The 12,860-nt window shown below is 45.7% G+C and overlaps 1 protein-coding gene across 1 annotated transcript in view; it reads left to right on the top strand.

Annotated features, from left to right (window-relative positions):
• TTC1 (tetratricopeptide repeat domain 1) overlaps positions 1 to 10,893 on the top strand; it is a 46,558-nt gene extending 35,665 nt beyond the window's left edge. The window contains exons 7-8 of the mRNA XM_046668067.1: positions 38 to 92; positions 10,262 to 10,893. Coding sequence (XP_046524023.1) covers positions 38 to 92; positions 10,262 to 10,395 — 189 coding nt within the window. The 3' untranslated portion in view covers positions 10,396 to 10,893. The remainder of the gene's footprint in view (positions 1 to 37; positions 93 to 10,261) is intronic.
• Positions 10,894 to 12,860: the final 1,967 nt, after the last annotated feature.

The raw sequence follows: 12,860 nt of genomic DNA, 5'->3' as shown, positions 1-12,860 counted from the left end.
TTTTCCCCAACCCTTGTTTCTTTTCTTTTTCCCTCAGAGATTACCTAAGCAAATTGAAGAACGTAATGAAAGGCTAAAGGAAGAGATGTTGGGTAAGTTTTCTTCCCTTACTTTCTCTTGACCATAAATAGCTAGGAAGCTGGGGATGGGGGACATCAGTACTTTTATTCACTAGAGGAGAGGACAACAGTTGGAAACAGCTTCAAGGCCCTTCATTTGTTGTGGGCAGCAATACCACGTGGCCGTTGAGTTCTTAGTCGTTTTTGACTTCAGAAGAAGCAAACATAATTCAACTCCCAACCTGGGATACCACCAACCTCTGTTTCAGATCATGAATCTTATAGAAACAGTTGAGTTTCTTCATTGAGTAAACAACCTAAGGTTTTAAGTTCATTAGGATGCCATCGCTATAAGCCAACACCATGTCAGAACCAAGGGAATTTTTGTTTTGAAAATGACATTGAGAGTCCCCTTAGTGTTTGAGAAGACATGAGAGGGCAGGAATTAGGAGTAAAAAGTAAGTGGCAAAAAAGACTGTGGGTGGAGGATAGGGCAAGTGGGTTAATAGATGTATATTTTAGTTCTCTTATTTTCCAAAGCATTTTATAGCTGGAATCAGGAACACCTCTCATGAACAATCTGCGTGACTAAGGGGAATAAAGCTTCCTGGACAGAGCCCTGTCCAGCATATTCTGCTTATGACCTGTCTGATATTTCCCTGCTCAAGATCTGCTATATGTTCTTCCTTCTGAATATTTTCTAAATCTGTCATGTAAATTGCATTTAAGATATTGCAGTCATGTGGGCCTAAAGGAAAAATCGTTTAAAATAAATTGAGCCTGACCATTTATGGCCTTTAGGCATCAGTATCCAGAGAATAAGAACAAACCTCCCAAAGGATCACTTTATAGCGGAGTTGATTGAGAAGAGGCTAGTAACGTAGACGATCCAGAGCCCTCTGGCCCCTGCTGGGTTGACTCAGTCTCAGCAGATTTCTGGAGCCTTCCTCAGTTTTTCCAAAAAGGCTCTTTCCCTACTTTACATATTTAATTAAATTTGACACCATGTTTGAGCAGAAAAAAATATTTTAGAGGTACTCTTTCTTCAAAGAAGAGAGAAAAGAGCATTTTCTTATTTATTCTAACAGTGATGCTTTATTTTAACAACAAAAAAATTTTTGCATTTAGCTGAGCTGGATTTCACACTGAAAGAGATGACTCTGAATGACCGTAGTGGACTTGGAAAAGACACTTAGGCATCAGTCTCTAGGGCCATTTTTTTCTGAGCCAGTACGGAACCACGAAGGGATGAGTGTAAACCGAATCTTACTGCCATTGTCAATTCCAGATGGAATCAAAACTTCCGTCTGTCCTTGTCACTCTAAATTCTAATGAGCCAGACTTGCCTGCCTTCATGGCTTTGGGTTTTACTTATACTGTTCCCTTCATTTGAAATAGTCTAATTGAATTCATTCCTTCAGTTGCTTCTGCACTGAATTCTCCTCCCGTCAGACTTAAACAGCTTAAGTTGCTTGGTAAATAATGTGTCAGTTTGTTGTTACACATCAATAGTTTGAATGGCTAGGCGCCTTTATTTTCATAATGAACATAAGAATCATGAATAAAGTATTGCTTCTAGGTGTTACTCACCAAAGCAGAGCCTAAAAGGGAGAAATCACTCTCCACGTGGAGTCTCAGCCTCTCGAGCTTTGTGGTGTTCTTCCCGACTGGTTACAGATGATGTAACTGTGGTTCCTGTGCTGGGAGATCTTGGAGGCTAGTCACTCTGAGGGTCAAATAATGTTACTTCCTTAGAAGTCCTGAGCAAAGTTTTTGCACGATTTTTAGTGCTAGCTTCACTGGCTTCTGCTGGAAGACTGGCAGTTACAAATTTAAAAAACTGCTCAACACTGTTTATCATTGACATTTACAAAGCAGTTATGTAATTATTTAATAATATGAGCTTTTGTTTAGGTTTGTTCAGTAACCTTTGACTTGCCTTTTCTTTTCATTCTGTAACTTGAAGAGCTATGTACCCCCCTCCTTGAGAAAAAAATCCTAATTGGAATTATGAATGGGTGGAAAATACTTGCTCCTCCCTTCCTAGCCTGTCACTTATAACTATCATCATTAGAACACGAGTGGAGACCCAGGGTAGCCATCAGTCATAGTGCCACAGTCCTTGCTAATTGGAGAGAATGATTGTATTGGCTTCAGATTTTAAAGAAGGCAGCAACTGGAGTGTTTTGCTTTATCCCTTTCTCAGGGAAGATTAGCCTCGTGGCCAGAATAGCCAGGGAATGTCAGGTTTACAAGGCCTTATGGGTATGATTGATGGTGTGATGAGGTGGGAACAGATTTCCTGGACAGAGCACCCCAAGAGGCTCCGAGTTTTTTGAGCATCTGGTGGTGCTGATGATACTGGTGATTGACATCCTGTTATTTGGCTTTGCTCAAATCTAGGGATTTTCACTTTAAAAAAAAAAAAAAAATACAGGCCGGCCCCATGGCCAAGTGGTTAAGCCAGCGCGTCCTGCTTCGGCTGCCCAGGCTTCCACCGGTTCAGGTCGTGGGCACAGACGTGGCATCACTCGCCAGGCCACACTGAGGCGGTGTCCCAAGTGCCACAACTAGAAGGACCCACAACTGAAAATATACAACTATGTACTGGGGGCTTTGGGGAGAAGGGGAAAAAAAGGAAGACTGGCAACAGACATTAGTTCAGGTGCCAATCTTTAAAAAAAAAATCTAAAAGAACAGTTGAACCTCTTAAAAAAATCTTACATGAAACCACAGTATAGAAAAAAAGAAGTGGTATTTTATTTGTGTAAGTTCACATGTGCAGCATTTATAATCAGAATAATCAGGCAAGTTTGAGGAACAAAAATTTGAAATCAGAGGGATTCGGATGGCAGGCACAGCCTTCTGAGTATCTATATCTAACTTAGTTCTTTGTTTTGATTTCACAATATTAAATTTTTTGCTCACATAGATAGGTAAATAGTAAAAAAAAATCCCCAAAATTTAAAGGAAAACTGCTGAGACATATTCAGAATCCCTGAAGCTTTTCTGCTCAGCTGTAGGAGACCAAAGACAAGGTCTCGGTCTGCCACTCTGCATTCAGGAGCATCTCAGGGAGCGTGGCTGTTTAACTCTGTAGGGGAGAGGGCTGCCTTCCCTGGGTTAGGTCTGTACACAGGAGGTGGTGAGATGAGCCACTCTTCTTGGCAGCTGTGCTGGGAGGGCAAGAGGAATGTACTTGGAGGCCAGGTGGTGATGCTAACATAGGCCTCTGAGCCAACTGTGATTACAAATAGAAGGGAGTGTGGGCTAAAGACTTTTCTCATCATCATTTGCAAATTGTTTCATCCTGTATCCTGGCCCAGCCATGAAATCTCAAACAAGTGGAATTGCTAAGAATCTGAATGTGTAGGTTAGTGGTTCTCCCTCAGTCTCCTGTCATCTCAGCGTATTGATCTATAGACAGAAGAGAAAGTCGTCTGCTATCTCCAGAAAGTAACGTGGGCTGCTTTTCACCTTGTCTAAGAGGGCCTCTCCACCCAGGCAACCTTAACATCCCACTGATCACTAGAGATAGATGTTTACCATTAGTTTTAATATCAGGCTTCTCATCAAGATTCTACTCACCAGCCGCAAAAGCTAATCATCTTCTGGGGCTGGTTCTCAAAATACAGTGCCCGGAGCAGCCTCACCTGAGAGCTTGCCCCAAATGCACATTTTCCAGCGCTCCCCCCAGACCTACTGAATCAGAAATTGGGGGGTGAGGTCCAGCACTGTGAGTTTTTACAGCCCCTCTGGGTGTTTCCTTTTTTTTTTTTTTTAAGATTGGCACCTGGGGCTGGCCCCGTGGCCAAGTGGTTAAGTTCGTGTGCTCCGCTGCAGACGGCCCAGTGTTTCGTTGGTTCGAATCCTGGGCACAGACATGGTACTGCTCATCAAACCATGCTGAGGCAGCATCCCACATGCCACAACTAGAAGGACCCACAACGAAGAATATACAACTATGTACTGGGGGGCTTTGGGGAGAAAAAGGAAAAAAAATCTTAAAAAAAAAATTAAAAATAAATAAATAAAAAAGTAAAGATTGGCACCTGAGCTAACAACTGTTGCCAATCTTTTTTGTTTTCTTCTCCCCAAAGGCCCCCAGTATATAGTTGCATATTCTAGTTGTGAGTGCCTCTGGCTGTGCTATGTGGGATGCTGCCTCAGCATGGTCCAACGAGTGGGGCCATGTCCACACCCTGGATCTGAACCAGCGAAACCCTGGCCACCAAAGCAGAGTGCGCGAACTTAACCACTCGGCCATGGGGCCGGCCCCACCTCTCGGTGTTTCTGATGCACACTCGAGTTTATCAGCCGCTGTGTGGGGACGTGATTGATTAGTGGGTGGGCACTGCAGGCAGCTTGGGAGAGGATCTAAAGGCAGATCGGGGTCTGGCCCTAACAGTGATGCAGTGACGAGTGGAATTCAGCTGCTCTCTCTGAGAGATCCCTTCTGAGTGGAAGCAGGCGTGTCACTGAGTTTTCTCTTTCCCTCTTTGTGCCATAGCTGCGGCAGAGGAAAGGTAGAAAGTAGACATTTCAGAATGTGCTCTTCCAGTTCACTGGACGTGAGACCTCAGACAGCTGTCTGTGGCGAGCCATTCTGTGCCAGGTTTCGTTTCTGGTGTTTATTTGGACAAGCTGCCACTGGAGAATTCAAGTCAGCCCACTGTAGGTCATCACCATTTATGGAGTGGGTGGGGAATACCACCCAGGTCCTGGGGTGAGGTGTGTCCCAATAGCATATAAAGCTTGTGGTCCAACTATTCCATGAGATAGTGCCCTTCCTATCTTATCCAAAAGCTGCCGGGTGCCTGCCCTGACCTGGATAACCTAGAGCCACAATGTGAAACTCATGTATTCACTGAAAAGCACCAGAGACACGGGCAAGGTGTTGCCCCAGTGATCCTACCTGCCTTTCACTGACACCTGCCGCTGCTGCCCTGCCGGCCGCTCCGCACACACGGGGGCCTTGTTTATCATCCAGCCCAGGTTTTATACTCGTACTGTCACCTCCTTCCACCTTCTTGGAACATATTCCAGCTCTCCTGATTCCTGAAGTTACTCAGATGTTCACTCCTGGCCACTAGCGTCCTAAGGAGCACACAACTGTGAACTGAATTATGACCACCATCTTGTATGATGCCATGTTCAAGAGCTAGATATGGAACTAGAAGTAACTTGTTTGTTGTCATTGTGAGGGTTTGACACATTCTTTTGGCTGTTCCTGTGCATTATGTGTGTCTCTGTTCTGCAAGTAGTACAGGGTCCTAGAATCATCTCCCTCACTGAAGATCACAGGAAGGACTCCGAATTGTTACTGTTGCTAAAACTGCTGAAGCCATACACGTGGGTGCAGAAATCCAGAGTCTTCTTTCACCTTTCTCTTCACGCCACCCTGCCTAGTACTCATTACAGACCATAAACATGCGGTGTTTTGTGCTCTGGCCACCTGAGGGTCTCTGAACCAATTCCTTGTTGTCATCCCCTCAGTAGGGAATGTCAGTTTGTTATTTTCAGTGCCTTGCTTTTTGCTTCATTTCCTGGTTGCTGCTCCCTCAGCTTCTCCTCTGAGGAGAAACTCCTGCTTCTTTGACAGTTCTGGGTAAGGCTTATCTCAGCCTCCACTTTCACCCCAGAGCTAATATAAGCCTTTGAACTGGGGGTGAATTTTATCTTCTCTACTCCGTGCTATCTCCTGATTTGCTTTTTGCTCAGAGGAAAGCAAGAATTAGCTGCAGGGCTTGGTTTCCTGCTTCACAAGAGGAAATGCAGTATCGGGGCTCAGGTATATGCAGTCTGGTTCTCCTGAATAGGAGAAAGTCCCAACGGGCCTATTCCATTGGGCCCAAACCCCGGGGATCATAAGGAAGTGAAGACAAATGGCGCTCCTGGCTCTCCTCAGGGTAAACTGACTGCTGCGCAGTCAGTGTCTCCGAAGAGAAGTCAGTCACTGGGGTTATCGTGAGAGAATGTTGCTTGGAGATGCAGAAATTAATATTTATGAGAACTGGATCCAGTGATAAGCATTGCTCCTTAGTTGTAAACATTCTTGTCTAAGCACAAACAGTTTTGGATTCCTGTTTGCCATGGAATCCAGTCTAACAGATGAGATTCTAACTGGCCTGTTGACATGTTCAGGCCGAGCAATGGTGCCAGATATGCTACAAGCGGAAATAAGGAATCTCGTTGATCACTGCCCAGATAGGGGAGTGTAGAATTTGGCAGCCAGTGCAAAGTGTGGCAGATAGGCTAGTTGGGCAGATGATCCTGTCGTGGGTACGAGGAAGCTGCTTTGGTCTCTGAGCGCCCAAACTGACTAAACAGCAGCAGGAAAATGCATAAGTATGTGGCTCTGTGTGTCTTTAGGAGCATGATCTCTACTGAAGGTGCTTCTCTGCCACCATCGTAAACATTAGAAGGTGAATTTTTCAAACACCAAAAACTTGTTGGTTCTACTATAATTGTTTTGCTCTGTTCCCTTATGTTCCCAGTGGCCCCACTGTGATTTCAGAACTGCTTTATGCAACAATATAGAGATTCAAATGTTTGTTCAGTGATAAATGGCCTCTTTCCCATAATGTTCCACTGACTTTCTGCGAGAACCACCTCCAGGCTCTCCTCTTCTGGTTCATTCTCCACTTTGCCACAGCATGATTAACCCTGAAAGCTCAGTTCTCAAACCATCAGTGGCCTGCCTTATGGCACAAGAACCATAGACCGCTGGGCCTGGCTCATGAATACCTTACAGGGGGCCTACCTTTCAGCCCAAGGGACACACAGCTCACCCTTGCCCACCTGTTTCTGTACGTTTGCTCAAACCATTTTTGCCTGCACTGCCCACTCCGTTTATCTCAGACGGTCGCAGTCCTGTCTCTTCTTTGGTGGCAGTGTAAGTGCAAACTCTTACATGTGAAGCTCTGCCAGATCTCCCCTCCTCACTGCCCGAGCTGAAAGGGTGGAATCTTCCTCTTCCTGACTCTCAACGTTTTATATCTCAGCTACGTCTGAACTGGCTTCTGGGTGTATGTATCTGCCCCGTCGTATCTAAGCTTATTCTAGTGTAGAGACCGTGTCATATATCTTTGCTTCCCCACCACTCAGCCAGCTGCCACACATATGTACTTAGTCCATGTCGGTTGAATTAAGTCAGGTAACCTCAGGTCTTCTCTAACGCAGAGACTGTGTAATCGTGTGTCTTTATTAGGGGCTGCTGCCTGCCAGGCGCTTTATGTACATTGTCTCATTTAGCAAGCAGAACTCCTCATGTTCTGTTCTACTGTCCTAGAGACAATAGTTAGTGAAACTGTTGTGGACTGTTACAAAGGCAGAGATATGAGAGTGGAAGGAAAACCATGATACCATGTGTGTTAGGTTGGGTCCTCAGAGAAGCAGAAGCCAAGACTGGGTTAGAAGTACAAGAAATTTATTGGGGAGGCCAGCCCCGTGGTTAAGTTCGCATGCCCGGTTGCGGCGGCCCAGGGTTTCGCCTGTTCGAGTCCTGAGTGCGGACATGACACGGCTCATCAAGCCATGCTGAGGCAGCGTCCCACATGCTACAACTAGAAGGACCCACAACTAAGAACATACAACTATGTACCGGGGGGCTTTGGGAAGAAAAAGGAAAGAAAATAAAATCTAAAAAAAAAAAAAGAAAAGAAATTTATTGGGAGAAACACCTGCAAAGGAAAATGGGGCCGAGAGGCAGGAGCTGGAAGTGAGTGGGAGAGGCATCAGGTCCCTGTGGAGGAGAGAGAGAAGTTAGGTAGGAAAAGTCTTAGACTGCAGTGAGTGCCAAGAAAGCTTCAATAAAGCCAGTGGGGAGCCAGAGTTGCCTGTCAGAGGAGTCCCTGGCCTGTCCCTGCTGTGCTCACTCATTGACAGGGAGCAGCCATGGGACATGTGCCCTCAGCACGGAGTGCAGCAGCTGTGCTCCCTGCATCTGGAGAAGCACCTTGTCATGACGGCTACCCCATGGAATCAGCCAAGCTAAAAGTTGCGGGCTCCTTGTGGTGGGCAGGTCCTTCAGCCGCGCAGGCAAAGTGAGGGCCTGCGGAAGGCCCTAATGCTCCCTCTCCGTCTGCAGTCTGAATACTTGTCCCCTTGCTTTGCTGCCATCTCTAGAACACAGTGGCATGGCATCATCCTGTCACTGCACACCGTCCCTCAGCACTGCAGAGTATAGTCTCTCCTGAGATGCCTTCCTCACACCCCTGCAGGCCCGAGGGCTCCTCTTCCAGGCACACCTCAGTCTTATGTCTAATGCCCCACTAGACTGTGAGCATCTCAAAAGCCAAGACTAGCTTTTATCCTTTAGACCCCAGCGCCTCCCATAGTAGATATCAAATGAAGTGTACAGTTTGCACTTTAAAAGATTTTATTTTTCCTTTTTCTCCCAAAGGCCCCCGGTACATAGTTGTGTATTTTTAGTTGTGGCTCCCTCTAGCTGTGGCATGTGGGATGCTGCCTCAGCATGGCTTGAGGAGCGGTGCCATGTCCCCACCCAGAATTCGAACTGGCGAGACCCTGGCTGCCAAAGCGGAGCACACGAACTTAACCACTTGGCTACAGGACCGGCCCCCAGTTTGCACTTTAAAGTGTTGTTCTGACAATGGAGATGATTGCAGTAGTCCCTCACCCAGGGTGGAGCTGCCCGTCCTGGGGAGTGTGATGTGAGCGACTCCTGAGATTCATTCTCATTTCGCTCAGTCTGTGTCAGAAGAGCCAAGGGTTGTGCCAGCAGTGACATTTTATTGGGTTTCTTGAAATGTGTGTTTCTTGCCTGTCCTCTTACATCAACTTCAAGGCAGACTGCCAGAGTTCTGGGTACTCACGCTCTCCTGAGGCTGCCCTGTCTTTTCTCTGCTTCTGGTGGCCCCCTACCCATGCGTCCATCTGTTGAGGCTGTGCTCGGGGCCTCTGTGTCTGCCACCTGTGTGCAGGGTGAGTCTGGGCCCATGATTCTTCTTAAACAGCAGCACTGAGCATATCTGCTCCAGGTTTAAGTGTAGGAAGCCTGTCTGGAAATGGTCAGCCTGGGTTCTGGGAGCTTTCTCGGAATATGGTGGGCTTCTGGGGCTAAATCTCAGACTGAGACTGAAAGTTCTTTCCGTGAGTTATTAGGAAAGGCCTTGACATTGAAAGGCCATGCATCTTTAAGTTCTTTACCTGGGCTTTACTTCTAGGTGGGAGGCCTCAGGGGGACAAAGCTGCTAACAAGTGGTAAAGCGGGAAGAAACCTGTACCTCTGATGACTAGGACTTTCTTTCTCTTTTAACTCCATTCTCGTCTCCATTGGAAGCAGACCTACAAGAAAAATTGGAACAGTTTAGAAAGGGTTGAAACTGTTTGTTCCCCCAGCCTAGCCACAATTTTCTAAAATACTCTTTGTTTCAAATATTCCATCGCATTGCCCCATAAATCCCTATAAATCTCTCAAATGTCCTGGAAACTCCAACTTTTGACATACAGACTCCATGGCCCTCTTGTATGTAAAGTCAGCATAAAAGTCCTTGGTTATACTGTGTGTCTCAGTTTGGGCTTTAGGACATGAACTTACCTGGTGATTAATAAGTAGCTTGGAACTTGGGGAGAAAAGACTGACGATTAAGGTCGATGGTGCTATACAGATGAACAAGATCTCCCACTTCCAGAGAAATGATGGGTTTGGTGTGAAAGCTAAGGCTTTGCTTAGAAAAGCAGGTGACTCTTGAGTTTGAATCCAGGTTCAGTAGAAATTTGCCGAGTGGAATTAGATTCAGCAAGTGGCTGCTGCAGTTTCATAGAGAACAGACTTGGAGGGACCTCTACCCTCCCCACCAGGTAGCCGGGGCTCGAGGCAGGACACCTCCAGCCCCCCGGGAGCTGCGGTTGATTGGCCATCACCCATGTCAGAGCCTGTGTCCTTTAGGGGTTCTGGCCAGTTTGGACAGGAAGTGTTGCTGACCCAGAGGGAGCCAGCAGGGCTCTGTCACGCACATCTGCACAGGCACAGGCGTGGGGCTGGATGGCACCGAGGGACTGCACTGTGGGGGGTGCCGTAGGGCTGAAGGTTTCATCATTTTAAAAGCAGGAATTTCTTTAACTACAGAGAGATACTCTTTATATTTTGTAATCAGATAGTAAGGCACGATCAGTTGGGGTCTTCCTGCTTCTGTTCATTCCCCGTATTTATTTGAGTCTCTGCTTTCACATTGCAGGTAAACTAAAAGATCTTGGGAACTTGGTTCTCCGACCTTTTGGACTCTCCACAGAAAATTTCCAGATCAAACAGGATTCCTCTACTGGCTCCTACTCCATCAATTTTGTTCAAAATCCAAATAATAACAGATAACAAAGATAACAGTAGCTTTTTGAGCTAGTTTGGCAGTTGTGTGCTGCTTGCTGTTAGCAAGGGGAAAGGCCCTGCCAATGTTTAACTTTTAAAAGCATCTTATCTCACAGACAGGCTATCCAGTAGAGCCCAGTGCTCCCTTTTCGCTCTTGTTTTATGACCAGGGAGAAATGCACTTCCTGATGTAATGAGCCTAAGTTGATTTCCATTTTAAGGTGGTGTCTGTGCAGCTGTCACCCCTGGTTCTGGCTGTCCTTTGCTTTGTCCAGGAGGGAGCCTGCTTGTCAAGGCTGACTGCCCTGAGCCGTACAAATGCACCAGGCCAGCCAGAGTCTCTCCTACACCGAGCAAACCTGCCAGTCGGAGACTACCCAGACAGGATTAATGGGGTTCCGCCTGCTGCCCCTCTCCCTGATCACATTCACTGCCCGGGCTGCCATGTGTGGGCTACAGCATCTCCCGATTTCCTCTGTGGTAATAAACGCTTTCTGTGATGGTGTGAGCTGGCTTGTGAATTTTGTCCCCATACAAACAGCTAAAGCAGAAGACTTTGTGGCTTTGGGAGCAGTGTTGGTTTCAAGCAGTGTTACTGGATTCCACAAATCTGCCCAAGGTCTTAGTTGCCACCTTGAAGATGATCTTGAAGAGTCGACCATTCAACCATGTACCAGAATTCAGAAACTCCACCTCACCGGCTGTCTTGGCCTCTCCGGGTTTGTGCAGATAATTGTGAAATCAGTGTTTGTGACCAAGCATCAATCTGAATAATTTCAATTTAAAATAGCTTCATTCAGGAATGGTGGTATATGTCTCCCAGAACAAAACCATGTTCTTTTAGAGCACATGAACCCAGAAATTTCAAAGGTAGATTTTAGTTCTGTTCATCAGTTGATGCTAGTGAAAAGCTTTCACACTGTTCTGGTTTGAGTGACAAAGGCAGTGACCTGGAAATTTCATCTTAGAAATGAAGTACACATATAATTCTCTAAGTGACATGCAGTAGTCGTCCCCCCAGTGTTCAGAATTGTGCTGGTTCTTTGATCTGTTCCTCAGAGACGCTTGTGTGTTGGCAGATAGCAGAATGATGTGCAGCACTAACTCTGATTGGCTAGTAAGCCTCTCTCCCAGATTGAAGCGAAATTCTTCATGGGCTCTACAAGGGGAATGGGAAAGAAAGAAAGAGTGTGGTTAATTTCGTCTAGCTATCTTTATGATAAATCTGCATCTAATTTTCCCAAAAAGGTGTGTGTGAACAATCACACAAGTTGTTGAGAAGCCGTGGCTGAAAGTTGTGTGGTCCAGCTGTTGGTAGGAGCGCGTCCTGTGCAGCAGTGTTATGCTAGAGCAGCGGTTCTCAGACCTTTGATCTCAGGACCCCATCACACTCAAAGTTAAAGAGCGTATTGGTTCACGTGGATTATATCTATTGATATTTACCATAGTAGAAATTCAAATTGAGAGAATTCTTAGTTAATTCCTTTAAAAATGACATATACATTTCATGTTAATATAAATAGTATTTTTAGAAAAATATTGTCCAAAACAAAAACATTTTAGTAAGAAGAGTGACATCATTTTACGTTTTTGCTGATCTCTTTAATGTGTGGGTTGATAGAAGACAGCAAGATTCTCATATCTGCTTCTGTACTCAGTTTGTCACAATATCACATCATGTAGTCTGGAAAATTCTGCGTACTCGTGACAGAATGACGGTGAAAAAAGCAAACAACCCCTTAATATTACTATGAGAATAGTTCTTACTTACCCTGTGGACTCCTGAAAGGGTTTCAGGAACCTCTGGAGAGCCTCAGACTACATTTCGAGAACCACTTTCTCACATATGACTTTGAGCTCAATGGCTGAGACTAGGCAAAGGTCAGGGCTGAGATTCCTGAAGGACTCTCTGAGCCTCCGAGGAATAGGAAATAGCTGTGTTTGCCTAGAACCAGCCTTCCTTAGACACTACCATTGCTGCAGGGGATACTGGTTTTGCATCTTAGGCCCCATCCGTCCTCTGCCACCACAGTGAAATCTTACAGGATGCCAAACAAGGCCAACGGTAAAGGCTTCTAGTGAGTGGGCCAAGTGATGCATCTGGAAAAGAAAGGAAGGGAATCTAAGGAGGTGTGAGATAGCTTAGACCAAGGAATTTTTATCTACCACATTATTTCTCTGCTTCCAAAACCTGGAAGAAAAGATAGATTCAAACCTTTTAAAAATGTTCAACAACAGAAAAATCCTGAAAAGGTTGAAAAGTAGACAGGTCTAAGGGAGGAAAGTGGCCTATATCTGCCTATTGTGTCTAAGATGTATGAAGCCCTGTGATGCCTTCCTCCCCCCACCAAAAAAAGTCTACCAGAACTTAGTTTGATGGTAATCACGCGGTGACACTGTATATATTCGTATTCCAATGAAATTGCAATGGATCGAAATAATTTTGGATCTCCTTCTAGAATTTCCTGGAA

This window comes from Equus quagga, chromosome 7, assembly GCF_021613505.1.
Source record: "Equus quagga isolate Etosha38 chromosome 7, UCLA_HA_Equagga_1.0, whole genome shotgun sequence".
Classification (NCBI taxonomy): Eukaryota; Metazoa; Chordata; class Mammalia; order Perissodactyla; family Equidae; genus Equus; species Equus quagga.
Note: the sequence above shows the minus strand (reverse complement) of the source record. Positions and strands in the feature narration are given on the sequence as shown.